General features: G+C 44.7%; 2 protein-coding genes across 3 annotated transcripts in view; both read left to right on the forward strand.

Annotated features, from left to right (window-relative positions):
• Window positions 1-7,138, forward strand: part of LOC119646177 (protein Wnt-1-like) — a 348,364-nt gene extending 341,226 nt beyond the window's left edge. The window contains exon 8 of the mRNA XM_038046560.1: window positions 5,427-7,138. Within this exon, the coding sequence (XP_037902488.1) occupies window positions 5,427-5,628 (202 nt within the window). The 3' untranslated portion in view covers window positions 5,629-7,138. The remainder of the gene's footprint in view (window positions 1-5,426) is intronic.
• An 8,526-nt stretch (window positions 7,139-15,664) lies between these two features.
• LOC119659038 (nuclear pore glycoprotein p62) lies at window positions 15,665-17,253 on the forward strand. Of its 2 annotated transcripts, none has more exons than XM_038066942.1 (8): window positions 15,665-15,850; window positions 15,911-15,976; window positions 16,039-16,206; window positions 16,271-16,331; window positions 16,383-16,551; window positions 16,638-16,804; window positions 16,862-16,973; window positions 17,042-17,253. In XM_038066942.1, the coding sequence occupies exons 1-8, from the start codon at window positions 15,781-15,783 to the stop codon at window positions 17,201-17,203; spliced, it is 975 nt and encodes a 324-aa protein (XP_037922870.1). In that variant the 5' UTR covers window positions 15,665-15,780; the 3' UTR covers window positions 17,204-17,253. The 2 variants fall into 2 exon arrangements, with proteins under 2 accessions (XP_037922870.1, XP_037922879.1); XM_038066951.1 differs by having other exon boundaries at window positions 15,914-15,976.
• The last annotated feature ends 5,721 nt before the right edge of the window (window positions 17,254-22,974 follow it).

The following is a 22,974-nucleotide window of genomic DNA, read 5'->3' on the forward strand; positions in this document are numbered from 1 at the left end:
GGATAGCCGAGTGGTTAGAGCGCAAGGCTGTCGTACGAAAGGTCGCGGTTCAAATCTCACTGGTGGCAGTGGAATTTGCATCGTGATTTGACGTCGGATACCAGTCGACTCAGCTGTGAATGAGTACCTGAGTCAAATCAGGGTAATAATCTCGGGCGAGCGCAATGCTGACCACATTGCCTCCTAGTGTACCGTTACGGTCTTGAATGAAGTGCTCTAACACACTTGAAGGCCCTGATCCAATAGGGATTGTTGCGCCAACGGTTATTATTATTATGTTATCATCGAAGATGCCCCTCTCACAATTTTTCCACGATCGGTACAGCCCCATATTGATCGCAGGTATCCTCATTTAAAATATGATCATGACGAGCTACGCCACTGGTTCATCACACATTTTGCATTTCCATTATCGCGAGCGCCATTCATTACCTTTTATAGTCGGCCAACACTCAGAAACATACAGGAGGATAGGGTATTAGTCGTCGGGTATTAGTCGTCAAAAATTCTTTTTTATTTACATTAAGTCTTAGACTGTGTTGCATGGGGCGATGATTCCATTTTTGAACAAGTTGCTCGAAATCAATTTTGTTATCAAATACCACGAAAACATCATCTGCATAGATTAGTGCGTAGGTCGCTGGACCTTGGATGGCTTGTGTGACTGAAGAGCAAAGAATGATGGCGAAGAGGCGCTTGCTTGATGAACACTGACAGAGACAAAAATGGTTTTAATATACCCGCCAGACTTTACTTTTCGGAGGTAGAACAATTGAATCCGACGAACACAGTTTTTCTAGCACTAACTTTACAGTAGAGCATACTAGATTAGTTCGTGCAGAAATGCAATGTGAAGAGGGCGATGTTTCCCACGGTGTTTTTGCAAATAATCGCGCAGTGTGTATTATGATGTATATTTTTTAGATGTTATGGGCCCTCACAGTGGATAGTCAGATTCTCCGCTTACGCTGTGAGTGGTGCAGCGTGTGGACCATAAAGAAAACAAGTTGGTGCCACTAGATACACCTTTCCACTCCCTTCCGTCACCCTGGCGCTAGAATTCCTAAGGATAAAATTATTTGAAGTTCGAAATTATTAAGTATGCATTCCTAGTCTCGCTAAGGCATGTGTCGAATGTTATCTTATCTCCTACGTTCCCAAGTTCTCTCTCTCTCTCTAATCTACTATTGATACTTTATCTGTAACCTGGGCCGTTATTAGCTGGCTAATTGCAGTTGTTACGATTTTACTGTACCGAAAATTTATCTACGCTACCTTCAGATTTTGTTGATCGCGATGTAACCTCCCCAGTCTTTGGCCCCAAACCGCCTTCAGATTATCGTCAAATTGGTCTAATAATAATAATAACGGTTGACGCAACAATCCAATTGGGTCAGGGCGTGAAGTGTATTAGAGCACTTCATTGAAGATTGTAATGGTGCACTACAGGATTACAGTACCCGCCCGTGATTATTACCCTGACTGGACCCAATTACGTCACGATACAAATCCCACTACAGCTAGTGAGATTTGAATTGCGACCTTCCGTACAATAGCCTAATGCTCTAACCAGTTTGTTCTAAGGTCAAGACTTATTCCACTAACGCCTGCTTAGAGTCAATGACGTCCTATTGGCACGTGTTTTGTGATTTTTAACTTGGCTATTATCCTTTTTGTGTGCTGTACACAAGTTCACTTCCCCGACGTCGCTAACCCGCAATATGAGGTCATTCCATGGTGCGGTAAGTAGTATTGTTCCTGCAGTCAACCATTAGCTAGTGATTCGTGCAGATTGTGGTTAAACCTCTTTACTTAAGCTCGTAAACTGAAATCCAGTGGAGAATACACACCTCCTTACCTCTAACAGAATAGCTTGTTGAATATCACTTCTATGGTGCAATCTAGCAAAACTCTCAAATACCGTTTTTGAAAAAACGCGCCATGTTGTGTGACGTCACAGTTCGGGCCAAGAAACTTCAGTAAAGCGGCCACTGACAGTTACTCATAAAAATATAAAACTGCTAAAATTAATTTCCCGCTTGAAATGCCAAGGAGGACTATGAAATATTGTTTCGTGTCTTGCTGTACAAATAACTCCACAAAAGCCCTGCAGAAAGCTTTTTGGCTGTTCCGAAAGGAGACTTTCTGAAGAAGTGGATTGTCATCCTCCGACAGAATGCAATTTCTTTGGAGTCAGATATAATTTGTTAGGATCATATCAATGTGAGTTAACTTTTTTTTTAACTTTAACTCCAATCTTAATGGAAAATATACTATTGCGTTCAAATTTTGAGTCACTATTATTCAAATCAAGTCACAAGAGAAGAGATCCCGCAAGATATTCAGCCGGCCCTAGGTTCGAATCCTGCTCAGTGCAAATCCATTTCTCCTACATTTTGTTCGTTCAATGGTTTTCTTTCGTCTTTGGGCTCCAGAAAACCCCTTTCCCTTTACAGCTAATTTCCCTTTTCTGGATGTGATAGCATCTGTAGTGCGTTCCCCAGAGTTTGTGTTTCCTGCACTGTTTAGTAGGTTGGGGTTGGGGCTCCTTGAATTGCGCATAGTTTATGGTTGATTCATTACCATCGGCCCTTTGAATTTGACTCGGTCTTGAAGTTTCGATCTCAGGTTCGTAAATATGTAGGTATCGGTAGCTCATTTTAACGTCAAAAACTCCAAAGACGCAGTCACCGTCTTTGTGGAAAAGACAAGGGGAGCAGAATCTAGTCGGTGCAGATTTTCAGAGCTAGTTCGTGGCATTTGCGAAAGATAGCGGTCCCTTGAGAATTGTTTGCCTTACGCCCGCAGGCTAGCTATAACTGAAGCTGAACAGGAAATGCTTACATAATTCTCTACGCTTTTCGCAACTTCAACAATGCAAATTGTATGCAAACCGCCAAATGCTACGCGCATTTGGTCGGGCTTGACCGAAAACTCCCTCTCGGGTTTTGTTATAGGAGGGCAAGATCCTCCTTGATTTAGATTCCATCCTTCACGCTGGCCAACAGGACACTGACTGCAATTACCGAGGGATTATCAAGGGCGGAGTCCCGCCTAGCCAACCCGTCCCGTCCCTATTGCAGGGAACCCAGAAGACAGTGCCTTTGAACGTATGGTTCAGACTGTTCAGCGCGTATCCGTACTACCTCTTTCGCCATCAAGATTTTGCGCTTGATTACAAAGCCTTAATGACTATGTTACGCTTGGGGCTCAGATCATTTCCTAGTCATCAACAGACCTCATGGCTTCATGGCCCAAGGTCGGGACTCAGGATGCTAGAATAGAACGAACAGGCTTATATGCATCCAGAGAACCATCCACGAATTCACGAAGGTCTTCTATAGGCGAAGATCCTTTAGGCTTTTTAGGCTTTAGTTTCATTTTTAGACTTCAGGTAATTATGTCAATGGGTAACTGAGACATGCGACTCTACAATGCCGCGACGTAAGTTTCATCACAGTAGTAAACCAAAATACTGGTGGAACCAAGAAATCTTGCTGTTGAGAACATCGTGAAGCCAGAACATCGGCAGTCAGAGAACGAATGCCGCGATTTTCGAAGTAGCCTTAAGCAGGCTATACTAGAAAGTAAGCGGGATTGCCACAAGCAATTGTGCCTTGAGGCAAATACGAACCCGTGGGGCGCTGCGCCCAAGGTTTTAAATGAACGTGGACAATAATCACCCCAAGTGACGTGCCCGCGACTTTTGTTCAAAATAATCGCAATCCTTTTCCCATAACAGAAAGAAAATGAACCTCATCCGATGGTTCAACAGGACGTCTTCTCAATTCCCGGGGTGACATTGGAGGAACTACGGGAGATCTGTGGATAAATTGCGGCCAATAAGGTTCCGGGATTGGAGGCGATTCCGAACAAAGCTTGCTGCTAAAATCAAGCCCATATGGAGTGCTCCGCCATCGCGTGCCAAAGGGGGGAACACTAATGGGTTTAGCCGACGACCTGATAGTGGTAGTAGTTGCGAAATCCCACCAGGAGAAAACAATTCATGCGGTCAAAGCCATGATGATGAAATTGGACCTGGTGGAAGAGAAGGCGGAGGTGGTCCTTATTACCAATCGCAGAAAAAATTACATTGTTAAAATCCGGCTTGGTAATCATAAGGTCGTTTCAAAATCGATCATTAGATACCTGGGGGTAATGATCTATGGCAAGTTGAGCTTAAAGGGACACCTGGACTATGAGCGCGAAAAGGCAGTAGCGACTAGTTCATCTCTAGCAAGGATGATGCCTAATATTGGAGGGCCAAAATCTAGTCGCCGGCTGCTTATCGCAAGGGTGTGAAATCCATCCACCTATACGCGGCTCCTGTCTGGACTTGCGCACTGGATAACACAGTGAGCCAGGGAAGGGTAAGTTTGGCATATGGGCCAATCGCACGGAGGGCGTGCACTGCATATAGGACAGTATCAGGTAAGACAGTGTGTGTCATCGCGGGGATGATTCCCTTGGATCGCACTGTTTCTACCAAGCAGGGTAAATCCGGGCGAAGTGACTGCGGATTTCGGAAAAACCACTGGTAAGTTGGCAGCAACGAAAAAGATTGCAGGACCCACATACTGATTCCGCGTATTGAGAGATAGGTCGAGCGCAAGCATGGAGAATTGAATTACCACCTAACGCAGTTCCTTATGGGACACGGTGAATACAGGAATTACTTGCATCCCTTCGGATTAGATGAGTCCGCAGACTGTCCCGAATGCGTCGCTACACTCCGGACCCGGAGCATGTTATGTTCCACTGTCCGAGATTTGGGAAAGAAAGAGTGAGGCTAAACGATGTCCTCAACGTACTTATCGGACCCCATAATTTCGTCGAGGAGATGTTGAATCCGCAGCAAATTGGAGTGCGATAAACGCAACAGTAACTGGGATACAGGAATTGGAACGAGCCCCGAAAGGCGCTACGGGCTTGTGAATTAGTTGTGTTGGTGTAAACCAGAGCCCCCCTCGCGAAGTAATACTTCACGGTTGTCCCGCGAGGATATTGGCGGAGAAGTAGGGGTGGTTTTAGTGAGTTATAATCCCATACACTGCTGCAACCTGGCGCATCAGCGTGACCTCAGGTGTTTTCCTAAAAGAGCTCCCATTCCCTCTACCGCGATTAGGTAAGATGGTAGGAATGTAATACTGTTGTGATGTTCCTCAATCTATCTGAAACTAGATCGGAAACCATGAGTGCCCGTGATTAACAACCGAAAGTCCTGCATGAGTCCCTGTCTGGCTGCATTCACAGCTACAAATTATTATGAAATTTTTATGAATAATACATTCCTTGTTGTGGCGTTTCACTGCTTGTGGATTCGTTTCGATGGATTGCAAAGTTTGATTAAAAATCGTTCAGATAACCTTCAATGCCTTTCGTAAGAAACAAAAATTTTAAATCATTTTTTCAATCTTTCCTTTTAGATTGGGGATTCTTGGTACACGCGGACGAATATGCAACAGGACATCGCACGGAATTGATGGCTGCCGTCTGTTATGTTGTGGGCGGGGCTATCAAACGCGCATACGACAAGTCGAGGAGAAGTGTAATTGCCAATTTGTATGGTGCTGTCGAGTTAAGTGCCAGATGTGCAGTCACACGAGAGAGGAGCATTTGTGCAACTAATTAATTAGCGTATTTATTAAATTTTATATTGAATCTTCTACCCTGACGACCCCCTCCCCGCGTTCCCGACTCCCCTTAATTTTAATTCGAATCTTTGAAGAGGAAATGATGAAACTGAAGAATGATTGTCGTTTTATATAAAGATATAATTAGATAAGCGTAAGTAAATGTGTTATTTATTTTATAATTAAATTTTTAGAGAACTGCAGAAACAGAAGGATTCTTTCTTTGTTGTCCTCCATATCTCATTGTGTCAAAGGATAATGGTCTACACACACATGCTCTCTTTGTTTGTTTTTTTTTATTGGAAACCATATTTCATGCGAATTGTCCTTTGTATTACCTAGAAATCACGTAAAGACGCCATAGACAAACATGGAATTATCAAATCGTCCAACATCTGTAACCAAAAAGTATAAAAACAATATTTATTTATTTTTACGTAGATGACTGAAAATAATTTATTTGATCAATTGTAGATTTTTCTTATTTTAATTAAAACGTTACTTTATTATTTAACGTTCATTCCAGTCAATATTGTCAGCCTGAAGAATGCGATTTTTTATAAATATTAAATAATAAAAGGTTAATTAAAAAAATGGAATTTCACACAGATAAGAAGTATTAAGTTGTAAATAGGACGAAGTGGAGAAATTGCTTAACTTATTCTTAGACTGTTTAAGATAAATGTCTCTAATTGTGTGTACGTGTAAAGCATCTTCTTAAGTTATACAACTTAGAATTGTTACTCTTTAATTTTTACTCTAGACAGTTTTTTAAGGCTACTAAAGTATTTAATGTACAACACGATCTAACTGTAAGGAGTACGTTTAAGTTCAAATTTCTATCCTTATTGCCTAATTAAAACTCAATTTTAATATAAAAAGTACTGCATCTGTAATATACATAATTAATTTTAGATGAACCATGAATAAGGAGCGCCCCGAAGTTTCTCGATGGCACTTCCACCGCAGAATCTAAAATCTAAAAGATAAATCTTTCATTACAATAGATTTCTCCCTACAAGTTCTTGCCATGATAATGTTTCCTTTAAACGACTGATTTTATTATTGTAATTGAACATTATATAGCAAAACCCCCAGAACCCCTTGAATAAGCTCAAAATCTCTTCACGTCACTGTGGTAGTCTTGCCAATGATTTACTCGAATCACAAAATAAATGGAGAAAATTTGAAGAAATTGTCAATTTCATCGAGTGTAGTCGCAAAATAATAAGAAAAAAAAAAACTAGAATCACAATTGGAATGGAATATTCAAAAGTGAAATAGAAATGCATATAAAATCTCATCAGTACTTAAGTAGGAGAAAGTAACAGAAGTAAAAGATAAAGATAATTCGTTGATGTAATTACAACTCAGTGTTTAGTAGTAAAACAGAAACAAAGTTCTTTGTTTTAATTATGAAAAACAATTCTTCTGTCGAGATAACAATTTTCTTAAAAAGTAAAAATTAAACACAAAAAACGAATAAAAACTATTTTATGTAAATGAAAAAAAAATGTTTTCTTTTCTGTAGGGACGATGGAGGTGGAGCCCTACTTTTATAAATTATCTTCTTCTTCTTTTTCTTCAGCCTTTGTCCCGTTCACAAGCGGGGTCGGCTCGTCGTGATCGGCTTCGCCATTTGGCTCTATCGAATGCCTGATCTGGGTGCAGTCTCGAGGCTTTTAAATCCCCATCCAGCGTATCAAGCCACCGTTGCTTAGGTCTGCCTTTTGGTCCTTTACCATCGACTTCGAAGTTCAGACCAATCTTGGCAAGTGAATTCTCGTTTGCACGAATTGCGTGACCATACCATCGAAGACGCCTCTCCGCAACTTTTCCACGATCGGTGCAACCCCATAACGATCGCGGATATCCTCATTTCGGATGTGATCTAAACGTGTGACGCCACTAGTCCAACGTAGCATCTTCGTCTCCATTACCGCAAGACGCCGTTCATTGTCTTTTATGGTCGGCCAACACTCAGAAAAATAGAGAGCAACAGGACGGACGATATTGCGGTAAATTTTATATTTGAGACGTTCGTTGATACGTCGATCACAAAGGAGACCAGTTGTGGAAAGCCACTTCATCCAGGTTGCGTTAATGCGTGAAGCAATTTCATAACGCAGTTCTCCATTGGCTGATAGCGTTGACCCGAGGTATTTAAATCGCTCAGTTCTGGGCAGATCACTGCCGCTGACAGTGATTGTGTCTGTTTCATGGGGATCGGTCGTCAAAAATTCAGTTTTGTTTAAATTCAATCTGAGACCGTGTTGCATGAGGCGATCATTCCATTTTTGAACAAGTTGCTCGAGATCATTTTTGCTATCAGATGCTAGGAAAACATCATCTGCATAAAGCAGTGTGTAGGGCGCTGGACGTTGGATATCCCGTGTGACGGTGTCCATAACAAGGACAAAGAGGAGTGGTGAGAGGGCATTTCCTTGATGAACACCGACAGAGACACGAAGCGGTTTTGATACACCCACCATACTTCGAACTTTACTTTTCGGATCGTGGTAGAGCAATTGAACCCAGCGCACGAGTTCTTCTGGCACGAAGTGTTGTCGTAGAGTATACCAGATGAGTTCGTGTGGTACACGGTCAAACGCTTTCTCTAGATCCAGAAAGGCAATGTAAAGAGGGCGATGCTTCTCACGGTGTTTCTCCATGAGTAACCGCGCAGCGTGTATTGCATCAGTAGTTCCGCAGTTCTTGACAAATCCGGCCTGATTCACGGTTATTTCAACGATTTCGCGAATACGGTTGTCAACAATTGCGTTCAAAAATCTTCATGGTATGGGAAAGTAACCGGATCGGACGGTAATGTGAACATTCTGCTGGGCTACCTTTCTTTTTCCTTATTGGAACAGTGGTACTTTCTTGCCAGTCAGATGGTGTTCTTCCTTCCTGAATAACCCGGTTAAAGAATTCACTGAGCCACAGTGTTGGGTCTTCGCTTTCCAGAGCTCAGATGCGATGTCATCAGGTCCTGTGGCTTTCCCCGATTTCATTTGTGTTATTGCCTCCTCGACTTCAGTTGCGCTGAATGGTGGAACTGCTCCAAATGTCGGCAATGATTGTGGAAGTGGAGGATGAGCAAATTCTTCAGTTGAAATCTGCTCGAAGTATTCTCACCATCTATCCGTTGCGTCGATACAGATCTCTCTCGCCATCCCGAGTCTCCAGTTTATCGTAAAGATTTTTGAAATGGTTCGCTCGAGTGACAGCGACCGCTTTCTTTGCTTCCCGGTTGGCATTCTTATAAATTTGCCAATTAGCAGACGTTTTATCGTTGAGAAGTTTGTGGTAGAGGCGTTTCTTTTCATGGACCTTCATTTCAACATCATCATTCCAAAGCCAAGTATCTCGGTTGATGTACCGCTTACCCGGCTTGGTGACCCCGAGGGTTGCAGAGGCCGCTTTGTGGATGGTGTCTTTCATTTGGTTCCATGATTCTTCCACATTCGTAATGGTTGGCAATCGTCTGCCTTTTCACCCACATGACCATTAAGGTCATCGGCAATGATTATGTAATCGTCAGCAGGCACGTGACAAGTCTTTTCATCGAGAAGTTGCCAGAAGGCATCTTTCTCGGCATCAGGTCGACCTGTCTGTGGGGCATACGCGGTGAAGAAGTAATGGTGAGCTTCATCAGCCGATCATCAAATCGTTCGACCAAAATAGAGAAGTTTGTAGCCATTTTTACCGCGTTCGCGTTCAATGTCGCAGCTTTTGGCACCAGACCATCGGGTTTCTTGCAGAGTGCAGATGTCAATGCACCTTTTCCGAAGGGCTCTTCCGAGTTCCTCCGTCTTTCCAGTTAGGGTACCAACATTTAGCGTGCAGACACGTATTTGTTTTGTTCGTTGTGTGCGGAATAACTTGTTTACGTCCTGACGCCGTCCATGCGTCAAGAACCCTTGCCCATTTCTCGACAGGACCGGGGCCCGTCCTGCATTTCTCCGAAGCTTGTGACTCAATCCGATCATCATGTTTGTAACGACATTCTATGCACTTTCTTGGTCGACCTGTCGCGGAGCCTGTCACCAAGAGAGATCAGATAGGATTTAGCATAGTAGAATAACTCCAACTATGCTCTATTTATCTTTTTCCCTGATCTCAGCATTTTATTTTTGTTTTACTGAGGATAGTACAGAGTACGTTGCCTCAAACCATCCTCCTTTACCTGGGCTTGGGTCCAGCATACTATGTTAATAGCATGGCGGAGTTCTACTTTTACTTTTATAAATTATAATCACAACAAACTGCCCGTTAGCTTTAGGTGGGTAGGCGTACATTTCGGGGATCACTATCCACTGAACCTACAGGGTTGACTATGGTCAACAACGAAGATAGAACTGTTCCGTCAACACACATCTGCGCGTGGTTTTGCATATCTGACTCTGCAGAGTAGGGTTTTGAGCCATTTAGATACTTAGATGTCATATCTCACAGCTCCCTCGACGATTACCTAGCTTGTCGTGGTAAGGGAGCTGATCCTCTAGGAAACAAGAGGTGACACCTAAAGCCAGGCGCAATCCAAACCCCAGGCCAAGTTGTGAGAATTGTCACGAAGGCTGAGAATTGTCACAGGAGTTAAGATGTTGTGGTGCATGGTGAACTCTGGGTACCAGGAAAACCTCAGTTTCAACTAGCCAGGGAAGATCGACTTACTTTTCCCGATAAAATTGAGGCCTTGGCAGCCAATTATGAGAAACTAAGAAACAAAAAACCCTTTAAAAACGAAAATTAACTCTCGACCGTGACGATCTAACCCCGAGTGGAGGGGCGATCCTAAGCGTCTATGGAGAGTTTGAGTCTAGGCTCAGATTCTCCACTTACTCAAGTGCAAACCAATCTGATTGGGATCTAATCCTTAACGAACTGACCGAAGCAGGCCCCTTTTGTCAGAACTTTTGACCCCGAGCTCCATTCGGCGGAAGCTACTGAGGCTAAAGTCTTGCCCATGGGTAAGCATCTGTCCTCGGACAATAAACAGCCTGTAGCGTACGGGGCCACCAATCTGTAGCGGTTTGAGCAATGACTTTTGTATATTACAGCTACGTTACTTTTCTGGAGGAATTTTGCTGCGAAATATACCCAAGGAGAAATACAAAATAATACTTTAATAATTGTGTATTTATTATATTTGGGAGAGTCATTTCGACTACTACGACGTGTTACACTGGAATCATTTACATTTCATTATAATAAAGAGAATGTGTCTACATGCTTGTTACATGCAGATGGCAACGCTCATGGCGGTCAATCGCTCAAGCTCGGATCGTTACAATCATCCTCCCCCCCCCCCCCCCCCCCCCTGAGTATTTTGATTCGGTTTAACTGTTCTCGAATACATCTTTGTGATGTGAGCCGGCCGTGGGTTGATTGGCTTACAAGTACCATTAATGAATGCTGACAGCGGTTATGACAATGATGCGGACTGTCATTTAACTGGCAGGATGACGTTCAACTCAGCTGATGATGTTGTAGCAAATGAAACTCTTTTGCTAGGCTTCGTAATAGGATCGATAGGATTCGAAGAACTTCTCTCCGGTTAGTTTTGCGATGCTGACGATGTCGTTAACGATTCGTTCGACTTGGAAATCAGAAAGGCTGATTTGAATCTGTCTCACGATACATTTTTTTTTTGTTTGGGAGTAAGGTAGGTGAATGCGTTTACGCTTTCGGACCACCAACTAAACACCTCCCTGTCATCAGAGAACTAGCCTGACACATTACTTCGGGCTAGCCCTCCTCCTCTCCCGGCTTTGGGAGCCTTCAAGTCAGGGAATTCATTTCACCAACGGGAGGGGAGGGGAGGAAAGTATAATAGCTGTTAGTTCAGGGAGCCGCTTACCGTCCGATTCCTCCGCCGGTCGAGTTCAATCTTCTTCGCAATAAGAAGAGCCCGAACATAATGCGCAATACGATTCCAGCTGCCAGCGCTCTTCAGCATTTCTCTGACAATGTTGTCTCGAGAGAGTGTTCCCCTGTGTCTGCATAAAGCTACTGACGAAAACCATCCCACCTCTAGCAAGAGAAAAAGGTGTGTTTAGCGTCGTCCGCCACTCCATTGCAGAACACACAATCAGAAGATCGCGCCTTCCCAATCCTGTGCAGGTAAGACTGAAAACCTCCATGCCCACTTAGAAGTTGGGTAAGGAAGTAATCAATCTCACCGTGCGTTCGGTTCAATCACGAGTTTAATTTGTCGATGAGCCGCGCAGTCCATCTGCCCCTTGGCTCATTTTGAATTGAAGGCATTTCTGACATCAAGCGTTATAAGGAGCACTATCCGTTGAGATCGGCGGCTGTGTGCCTCGGCCCGATGAACCGCATCTACGACCTCCATAACAGCATCCATTGTAGAGCTCCCTGTTCTGAACTCGAACTGCCTTGCGGATAAGTCCCCGGCAACGCGGATCGCTTTAGCAAGTCTACTAATGATGAGCTTCTCGAGCACTTTTCCGGCTGTGGGAAACAATGCCCGCACAATGCGGTCCATCTGGTCGGTGTTCAGTATCCAGGGTTTCCGCAGAGCCACAATTTTTCAGGTGACAAACTTATAGCCAAGTCCCCACTGATCTTCATTTACTTCGTTAACAAGATTCTGCCAGCCGCGAGCTTTGCCTTTATTTATAGCTCTGCGGAGTCTCCTTTTTGCTGATCTATATTGTGCCTTTATGGCACATGCCTCCTCATTAGCGTGCAAACGTTGTGCGAAATGGCGGAGCTTATGACACTTCTTTCGTAGGTCGGCAATTTCTGCCGTCCACCAGTACATAGAAGGCTTGTCGCGTCTGGGGCCCCTCCGGGGCATAGAAGCTTCACACGCCGTCGTTATCAGGTTCACCACTGAATTTACGACTGTGTCAGCTGCGACACTACCACCCCCCGGAGTGCACCCAGGCGAGGCGCTGCCTGCTCCAAGAGCTTCGACGAACTTCCCGATGTTCACCCTCGCGACATTCAACACAGATAGGTACAGATTGTTAGGTCAATTACTTCGCTTCTTCTCGATCCCACGAACGTAGGGGCGTACCATACGTTTGCGGTCATGAGACCAGCTGAAGTGAAGAAATCAAATAGCTTCTCTCGTCTTGGTTTGCATTTATTACTACCCCAACAAATATGTTGAGCTGTCGCATTTCAACTTATTAAGAGTTCGAGACCACTTGATTCTGCATACACTACCAGAACCCTTAGTTCTTGCGTCGGTGGAAAATACAATGAATCTTAGGATAAATAAGCAGAGGCAACTACAATATTTTCCTCTTGCAATTAAACAGATATTGTATGATGACCGTAACTAAGTCCTGGGAACAGAACTGCCTCAGCATGGTTGCCTCTAACCGTCTTGACATCAGGACACAAGCTCTCGGTCTTATGGATCTTTCATCATAGAAGAGCGTAGCCCCCCTTACTGATCCAGTGCCACAGATTCTATTAAATCGAACCCATGGCTCTTGCACCAGAAAAATATAGGAGCAGTCCTGCAGCTTTGTCAGCCTCGCTACCAACAGATAGGAGGAGGCTTTGGCATGCTGCAGGTTGATTTGGCCAATCTCAATTCGTACCGCACGAGACTCGATCCCCTCGTGTTTGTTTTCTCTGAGAAAAGCCACATTGGAGGTGCAGCAGTTCCCATAGCCTCATCCATTAAAAATCTCATCTCATCCCACAGAGCATTCATCTGTTTTCCACTTAGCACGTTGACTGGTTTGCGGTGTCCAGGTTGCATAGATTCGATCACTCGAACTGGCATCAAATCAGTTCCGTTCACGTCTCTGGCTTCCCTTTTTTCCGCCTATTTCTTGAAAGGTATAGGAGAACTTACTAACAGGTAGGATTCACTCGGTAGTCCCTTTACCAGTGCAAAACCCCATATGGGGGTTCCGCCACTATGTGTACCATCCTCCGCACGTAGCTCCATTGTGGGAGAGCGCACCGAAGATGCTGCAATTTGCTCTATATTGTGTGAGTCGAAGAACATCATTGTTCTTCGCTCTCAAAATGGAGATGATGCCTTACAGTTTCCTGATATGACTGAATTTCAATTTATCTAGGAAAAAGTGGAGCACCATATGGTGACTTCCATGAGCACATTCAGACTCTTTTCGTCCAGTTCGGATACCAAGTTGTAGATTAATCCTTCCTGGCATTCATGAACATTACTCTCTAATGTCCAAAGTCCATGCCCGGGTTCTGCTCACTCATCATGCGGATGATGTCCTCTGTCTATAGGGTCCAGTAACCAACATCCGACATGTTCTGTCCTGCGCAGCTCAGTGCTCACAATAGTGAACTCAAAGCCGGGATTATCTACTGGAGCCACTTGAAGGCAGCTTCATCAGTGCACTCCAAATGGAGAAGGCCTTCACGAAAACCTTGATTGCTAAATCTTGGCCTCGGTCCAGGCTCCAGCATTTTTTTTTACGGGCATTACCGAGGGACGATAAATTGTCCCTCTGACGCTTTACCATTCTTGGAGGGAACCCCCCACGGCAGCGGTCAAAACTGGGGCTGCTGCTTGCGTATACGTCCTCTTCCTTCCTGCCTTCGTGTTCGTATTCCCATGGAAGGGACCAGCTTCATTGAGATCTCTTTCGCTGATTTGATCACCTCCCGGCACATCGGTCCTAATCCCAGCGGGAAGCGTGGATGTAAGCTCTGGTGCGGAGCACAATAAAGCGTTGATCATCACAGATGTGTTGGTCTTATGCTTCTCGCGAGCATTACCGCTGACAGAAGAGTCTGGTGCGTCCAGTGTGGATCTCACCGGGGTTACCAGTTTATCCTCACCTTCCGCCGAAGCCACGTCCATGTCCTCATTCCCAAGGTGCTTCATCTTCCTTCGCAGTGCCTTCTTCTGTCGCCGGCTTGGGGTCTTTCCAGGTTCACGGTGTCTGGGCTACTTGGATTCATTTCCACATACCGGCGTTAAACCAGCGTCCACGTCACCAAGGTCCCCTTTTTCCGCTCTTCCCGATGAGAGTGAAGGAGAAGGTTCTGATAGGCAGCATTCAGCCTGTAATACTCCCTCCTTAGGGGCCGAAGCGTCTTTCTGCCGAGTTTTCCTCTTCCGTTTGTGGGTAGTACCGCGGACGAGCCGGCCATAGTCGGATTTCCAGTTTGTCCCAAGTTGAGAGTTACCGTCCGTTCCTTTCTGGCTAGCTTCGCCGTAGCTTCCACTGAGTCGAAAAGCATGCCTTCTACAAATTTATCTATAGAAAATATGGATGTGGTGATGCCTCCAAAATCCGCCCCCTGCCGCAACATGAATGCTCATGGTAGCGGGTGGATACGAGGTCTGTGGCTTCTTACCACTTGGAGAGTTTAAATCCTTCGTTTCCATATTCATGTTTTGGACACCCTTTTTGAGAGAGTAGTAGATTACTACAGGCTGGGGGAACCACGACAAGGTGGTGTCGGAGGGGAAGTCGAGATTGTATAATGGGAAAAAACCATTACGCCATCGACATACCAAAACATTAACCACAAAGGCTACAAGCCAGCTAGCTACATCGTCCCTACGCCACAGAAAGATTTGCTCCTCCTGTATTCAGTCTACTTGAGGTAAACGAAGTAGCACACCGATGGAGGCAGTAAGGAGCAATTTGAAGGCTTGATTCCTACTACGAAATTATTCCAATAATACAAAGCACAAGTTAGATTTCTAATAACTTTGAATACTGAACTGTAAGCAATTCGTGAAGTCCAAAGGCCGTGCTTCACTTAGAAAACTATAACCGTGATAAAAATCCAAATAGTAATGCTAGGGGAAACGGTGAGACAGTTATTAAAGCTATTTTGGCTGTTATATTTGACGATTTCCTTTTGAATGAATACGCTTGTGTGGGAAGTAATAAGTAATACGTGGCCTCAAACCCTCCCCCAACAGAAAAATATAAAAAAAAAATCGTTATTTAACGTGTTTTATTTTGATTAAAATCAATCGGATATTTACTGCTGGTTTATGTCTCAGCTATAGCATACAAAGTTGTGACAGGTAAACAATTCCACTTTGACATGTCTCCATTGCTGTCAAATTGAATGTTTAAATTGATGCGTGATTCTACTTCGCGCTTTGTTATTTGTCTAGTTCTGTTATTTCACTTCTGAATTGTAAATATTCTAAGAAATGAATTTTGGCAATCTCAACACGTCTGCCCCGAGCGGGTTTTCATTCGGCGCACCCATCACTTCCACAGGTAACTCAGGATTTGCTATTTGAGGATGATTTGTCCTAACCTCCCAATTTCGAATGAAAGCAGCTCAAGGCGCAACATCATTTGGTAGTACAGGCGGCGGTGATGCCGGAGCAGCCAAATTGCCAGGTATGAATGCTTACAAATTGCCAATGTCAATAGCTTTGTATTGAATTTAATTTTCGCCATAGAACCTGCGAAACAGCCAGCAAAACTTGGCGGGTTCAGCCTGGGATCACTACCGGCTGCAACTTCAACGTCTACCCTGACAACTACTTCAACGCCAGCTCCAATTTCCTTTGGAAGTCAGCCTACTCTCAAGTTGGGAGCTACTACAACCACAGCAGCAGCCACTACAGGTAATCTTGGAGTTCTTGAATTAGTAAATTCTGAAATTAAATTTTCCCGCCCTTTGGATTCCAGCGTCGACTACAGAAGCTCCAAAGCCGGCTGGAGCTGTAACAAGCCTCACTAGTGCGACCAAGTAAGTTTCCAAATTTGTTTCGAAATTCGTTGTTCATAATTTCCTTGCCAGGACGACAGATTCCACGCCCGCCACTCAGAGTAGTCAGTTGAACTTTTCGCAGTTGGAGGAGTACATTAACAAGTGGACGTTGGAGCTAGAGGAACAGGAGAAGAACTTTACAAATCAGGCGACGCAGATCAATGCTTGGGACAAACTTCTGATTGCGAATAACGATAAGGTCAGCTAAAACTCCTCTTTTTCCTCTCATTCCTTTCTATCCTGGAAGGACTTATATATAAAGCTCTTGTGTTGATTACTTTCCAGATTGTAGCCTTAAATGATGCGGTACAAAAGGTCAAAGCTGACCAAACAACTCTCGAGCAGGAGCTCGAATTCATTGCGACCCAACACGCGGAGCTCGAAGAGAGCATTGCTCCCCTCCAGAAGGAGTTCATGAACATGCCGCAAGTTGATATTGAGCGAACCCAAACGTAATTCGCTTTTGCAACTCGATTTCCGGCGGAACTTATAAAATCTTCATTTTTTAGGTATTTAATGGTGGAAAATTTGGATACGCAACTGAAGCAAATGTCCGAGGATCTGAAGGAGGTCATCGACTACTTGAATGAAGCCAACAAGGTCCAAGATAACAATGATCCGGTAAGTGTTGAGCTGCAGATGTGAAAATAAAAGTGTGTTTCTGACCCGTCTGACATTTATCGTTGCAGATTGTACAAATCGGCAAAATCCTCAATGCCCACATGAGCTCTTTGCAGTGGATTGAGTCGACTTCGTCGAGTGTGACTCAGCAGTTGGAAGAAATTTCAAAGATGCACGACTCTCTCCGCCGTGATTCCGAGAGGTCGTTTCGGTTAACTTATTATGAATAAAATGTTATTTGTCTTTATATTATTTGAATAAATTTTGAACTTAAATGAAATTACTGGTATTCTATTGGGATAGGAAAAAGGATTTCCCTTTTTTACATCTTTCATTGTAGCATTGGGGTCGGCTCGTCGTGATCGGTTTCGCCATTTCGCTCTATCAAATGCCTGGTCTGGATGCACTCTCGAGGCTTTTAAATCCCCATCCGGCGTATCAACCCACCGTTGTTTCCGCCGGGTTTTTGGTTGTTTACCATCGATTTCGATGTTCAGACCAATATTGGCAAGTGAATTCTCGTTAGCACGAATTACATGACCATACCATCGAAGACGCCTCTCTCGCAACTTTTCCACGATCGGTGCAACCCCATTACGATAGCGGATATCCTCGTTTCGGATGTGATCAAAACGTGTCACGCCACTAGTCCAACGCAACATCTTCGTCTCCATTACCGCAAGACGCCGTTCATTGTCTTTTATAGTCGGCCAACACTCAGAACCATAGAGAGCGATAGGACGGGCGACATCGCGGTAAATCTTAGATTTGATACGTTCGCTGATACGTCAATCACAAACACCAGTTGTAGAACGCCCCTTCATCCAGGTTGCGTTAATGTGTGAAACAATTTCATAACGCAGTTCTCCATTGGCTGATACCGCTGACCCGAGGTATTTAAATCGCTCAGTTCTGGGCAGATCACTGCCGCTGAGAGTGATTGTGCCTATTTCATTGGGATCGGTCGTCAAAAATTCAGTTTGGTTTAGATTCAATCTGAGACAGTTTGCATGAGGCGATCATTTCATTTTTGACAAGTTGCTTGAGGTCATTTTTGCTATCAGATGCTAAGAAAAGATCATCTGCATAAAGTAGTGTATGAGGCGCTGGACGTTGGAGAGATGGGAATGCCAACACCATATTGAGTGTGTGGGTTACCAAAATAGAGAAGTTTGTAGCCATTTTTACTGCGTTCGCGTTCAATGTCGCAGCTTTTGGCACCAGACCATCGAGTTTCTTGTAGAGCGGAGATATCAATGCGCCCTTTCCGAATGTCTCTTGCGAGTTCCTCGGTCTTTCCAGTTAGGGTGCCAACATTTAGTGTGCGGACATGTATTTGTTTTGCTCAGACTAACTTGATTACGTCCTGATGCCGTCCATGCGTCAAGAACACTTGCCTATTTTTCGACAGGACCTACCTACCGCGTCGACTGACATGGACGCCCTAGCATTGACATCCTATTGCTGGTAAAATCGACTTTCACTTCGTGGACTTAGTGCAGCACTTCAAAGTACCTGAATGGAACATGAATATCTGCAGCTTTGCGGCATGCAAATTCCGGTGTTTCTTCATTCGCCGGTGCGGAGCTAGCAGAGAAATTTAATTGAGTTATTTATCACTGGAAGAGTTCAATGAACCATGCTATCTTTTCTCAAACTTTCCACTGTGCTGATGACATCTGTTTGCCCTCTGAGCGGATGATAATGGCTCTGGATTCAGAAGAAGAACTACTTACTTCTGTAATGTAATGAACTAAGATACATTGGGATGGTCAGATGACCATCATAAGTGGCCGAAGGCGACCTAGAAGGAAGAGTTATCTCAAAAACCAGAAAAAAAGGTGGCGAAATTGACCGTTGTGGACTGCTCGCAAATCTTGAAGCTCCATCGAAGTGTTCCGTCGACATGTGTTTGCATGCCTCTGTGCTAGGCAGGCTCGGGAAGAGGGGGGGGGGCGTGTTCTTCGAACACTTCAAGCTCTCACATGTCATTGCCAGTCCGCACCGGATCCTGTATTGGATGATGAACGAGAATCCTTCAATGCCCATCTGGAAAATCTACCGTGACTGGTTCATCAGCCATTTGAGCGATTCGTGGTCAGTTACCACTTCGAATGTTGTACCTTCGATGTACACTCTAAATTTAAGCACTGCCTCCATCGCTGCCAAATATTCCTGTTCAGTGATAGTGTAGTTTCTCTGAGGCTGAGTATGCTTCTTCGACATCAGCACCGCCCCTATACCATGTTAGCTTGCGTTACAACGGATGGCGAAAGGTTTGGAGAAGTGGGGGCTGTGCAAGATCGGGGCCGAAGACAGACTTGTTTTCAGAGCGTCGAAGGGCGAGCAAAACTGATGCTTCTTTTGAAGCATATCTGTCAACGGTGCAGTCAGCAAAGCGTAATTTGGGAAATCTTTGATGACGGCCACCTTGTCGGGATTGGTACAAATCGTCTCATTACCAATGATGTGCCCCTAGTATCGAACCTTCTTCATGATAAATTTGCTCTTTCGGATGTTCAATGTCAAGCCAGTGCGTCTCATACAAAAAGTCACTTCGCTCAAAAGCTGTAAATGCTGGTCGAAGGTCTCTGTGGTGAGCAGCAAGTTATCTAAATATACAACAACTTGGTAGCGAAAGTGGGCATGGATGACTTTGTCCATTAGTCGCTGCATGGTTTGAGATGCATTGCGGAGCCCAAATGGCATGGTCTTGAACAGAATGGTCGCCCTGGAGCTGCGAAGGCAGTCTTATTCTTGAACGCCTCATCTAGTGGAATTTGCCAGAGCGCATCCTTCAGATGTAGATTCGTAATAAATCTAGCCTTCGGGAGATGACACTGTTCACCTTACAGGCACCAAGGTAAAACCGTACTTTACCAGGTTTCACCACAAGGGTGACTAACAAAGACCTGGCTTTTTGCGATTCTTCTATGACTCCCAAAGCAAGCATCCGGTCAATCTCTTCATAGAGGAGCCTCTCGATGGCCGGAGAGAAGAGAAGTGCATCTGTTTGATCGGTTTATTATTCCCGACATCAATAATGTGTGTCGTTAGATTGGTACGCAGCATCGAGCTTTGCTCTGTGGTGTGTGGCCAACTGCTGACAGTTGACGTTTTCGACATTTTGTAGTGAACATACGGGAGATGCAGATAAATCCTGTGTGAGTCCGAACTTGCGCACAAAATCAGCATCAAGGTATAAATGATCGGATTGAATCATAAGCCTCGGAGAAATACTAGGGCGCCCACCTCAGTCGACGCGGCAGGACGGGCCCCGGTCCTGTCGAAAAATGGGCAAGGGTTCTTGACGCATGGACGACGTCAGGACGAAAGCAAGTTAGTCAGAACAAAACAAATACGTATCTGCACGCTAAATGTTGGTACCCTAACTGGAAAGACCGAAGAACTCGCAAGAGTCCTTCGGAAAAGGCGCATCGATATCTGCGCTCTGCAAAAAACCAGATGGTCTGACGCCAAAAGCTGCGACATTGAACGCAAACGTGGTAAAAGTAACTATAAACTTTTCTGTTGGTAGCCCGCACACTCAATACGGTGTTAGAATTGCCACCTCAGAGGGTTTCCGTGACTCCATTAAAGAAGAAGAGATCCCACTATTCATTTCTTCACCGCGTGCGCACCACAGACAGGTCGATCTGATGCCGAGAAAAATGCCTTCTGACAACTTCTGGATGAAAAGACTTGTCACGTCCCTGCTGACGACTATATTATCATTGCCGGCGACCTTAATGGTCATGTGGGTGGAAAGGCAGACGGTAACAGGTGCCATGGGGAAAAGGGTTTGGATGGCGCAATGAGGGTGGCGAGCGTATAATCGATTTTGCAAAGCCCATGACCTTGTATTTATGAGTACATGGTTCATCAAACGATTGTGTCATCTTCCTACATTTTATAATAGGAACAGTAAAACGGAAATGAAGAAAGAAGAAATCATCTCACTTACGCGATTACCAACCATTAGGAACGCGGAGGAATCATGGAACCAAATGAAAGGCACGATCCACAAAGCGGTCTCTGCAACCCTCGGGGTCACCAAGCCGGGTAAGCCGTACATCAACCGAGATAATTGGCTTTGGAATGATGATGTTGAAATGAAGGTCCGTGAAAAGAAACGCCTCTACCACAACTTTCTCAACGATAAAACACTGGTCAATTGGCAAATTTATAAGAATGCCAACCGGGAAGAAAAAAAAGCAGTCGCTGTCACCCGAGCGAACCATTACAAAAATCTTTACGATAAACTGGAGACTCGGGATGGCGAGAGAGATCTGTATCGTCTTGCCAAAAGCCGTAACGAACGTACACATGATATCGAACACTTCTGTTGCGTTAATGAAAAGAACGGTACTCTGCTTACCAACCGTCGAGCCGCAACGGATAGATGGCGAGAGTACTTCGCGCCGATTTCAACTGAAGAATTTGCTCATCCCCCATTTCCACAATCAATGCTGACATTTGGACCAGTTCCACCTGTCAGCGCAACTGGTGCTCAGAGGTTGCGGGGAGGAAGGCGGGGTGGCAACCCTGTCGGTCAAGCCAAAACCAAGTGGCCGAGGAGAACCTCCATAGTGGTGGCATCGGGAGACGCTGTACTCACTTTGGTTTGCCGGCCGTGATTCAGTAGGCGAATGCTCCAAAGGCCTAATTAGGGCGATCAGACCCGAGTATGCACGGGGATTCATCTGAAGTGGCAAATTGGTCACGAAACCTTACCAGGGGTATACTGGTACCATGGGAACCGGGGTAGCCCCTGGACTCACAGACTTCGGGTGAACTCCCGTTGTATGTGAGTACAGCTCGGTTATTTGTGGTTGGCCCAACTAGTGGGAGTTTCATGGTGGTTGTGGTTGTGCTCAAGCGAGAAGAGACCTTCGGGCCTCGGCGTGGTGTTGCGTTTCAACACGGGTGCCGTACTCCATAGGTCGGTAGAGATTTAGATAATTCTTGCATCCACCAGTATGAATGCTAAGCCATGCACTTGGTATAGACTGGTACCGTTGTTGCTTGTCTCAGCGGGGCTCTGATTGTGGTCACAAAATCAATCCGTGTCTGAAGAGGACCGTAGGATTGAAGTAATAAAAACTTGTTATTTCTTTTTCGTTGGTGTGGGTATTTATTCTTGCAAATACCGATATTTCGGGAACCACTTGTTCCCTTCATCAGTGCAACTTGTTTGCATGAAAAAGAAACAAGTTTTTATTACTTCAATTAATTAATCGTTGGAAACACCGCATAATTTCACTCTGACCGTAGGATTAAGTCTCCACGACAGGTACCTACGTTAAACACCATGGGCTTAACTGTCAGCCCAGCTGAAGTCGAGGAGGCAATAAAACAAATGAAATCGGGGAAAGCCACAGGACCTGACGACATCGCATCTGAGCTCTGGAAAGCGAAGAGCTGGGATCCAACATTGTGGCTCAGTGAATTCTTTAATCGGGTTATTCAGGAAAGAAGAACACCATCTGACTGGCAAGAAATTACCACTGTTCCAATATGGAAAAAGAAAGGTATTCCAGCAGAATGTTCAAATTACCATCCGATCCGATTACTTTCCCATACCATGAAGATTTTTGAACGCATTCATGATAACCGTATTTGCGAAATCGTTGAAATATCCGTGAATCAAGTCGGAGTTGTCAAGAACTGCGGAACTACTGACGCAATACACGCTGCGCGGTTACTCATGGAGAAAGACCGTGAGAAGTATCGCCCTCTTTACATTGCATTTCTGGATCTAGAGAAAGCGTTTGACCGTGTACCACACGAACTCATCTGGTATGCTTTACGACAACACTTCGTACCAGAAGAACTCGTGCGCTGGGTTCAATTGCTCTACCACGATCCGAAAGGTAAAGTTCGAAGTATGGATGTATAAAAACCGTTTCGTGTCTCTGTTGGTATTTATCAAAGAAGCGCCCCCTCACCACTCCTCTTTTTTCTTGTTATGGACACGGTCACACGGGATATCCAGCGTTCA

This window comes from Hermetia illucens, chromosome 1, assembly GCF_905115235.1.
Source record: "Hermetia illucens chromosome 1, iHerIll2.2.curated.20191125, whole genome shotgun sequence".
Taxonomy (NCBI): domain Eukaryota; kingdom Metazoa; phylum Arthropoda; class Insecta; order Diptera; family Stratiomyidae; genus Hermetia; species Hermetia illucens.

Bases quoted from the DNA above. Each gene is read 5' to 3' on its own strand.
- LOC119659038 (XM_038066942.1), top strand. From the start codon at position 15,781: ATGAATTTTGGCAATCTCAACACGTCTGCCCCGAGCGGGTTTTCATTC. The intron at 16,207-16,270 runs GTAATCTTGGAG...TTTGGATTCCAG, and splicing joins CACAGCAGCAGCCACTACAG to CGTCGACTACAGAAGCTCCA. The intron at 16,332-16,382 runs GTAAGTTTCCAA...TTTCCTTGCCAG, and splicing joins AGCCTCACTAGTGCGACCAA to GACGACAGATTCCACGCCCG.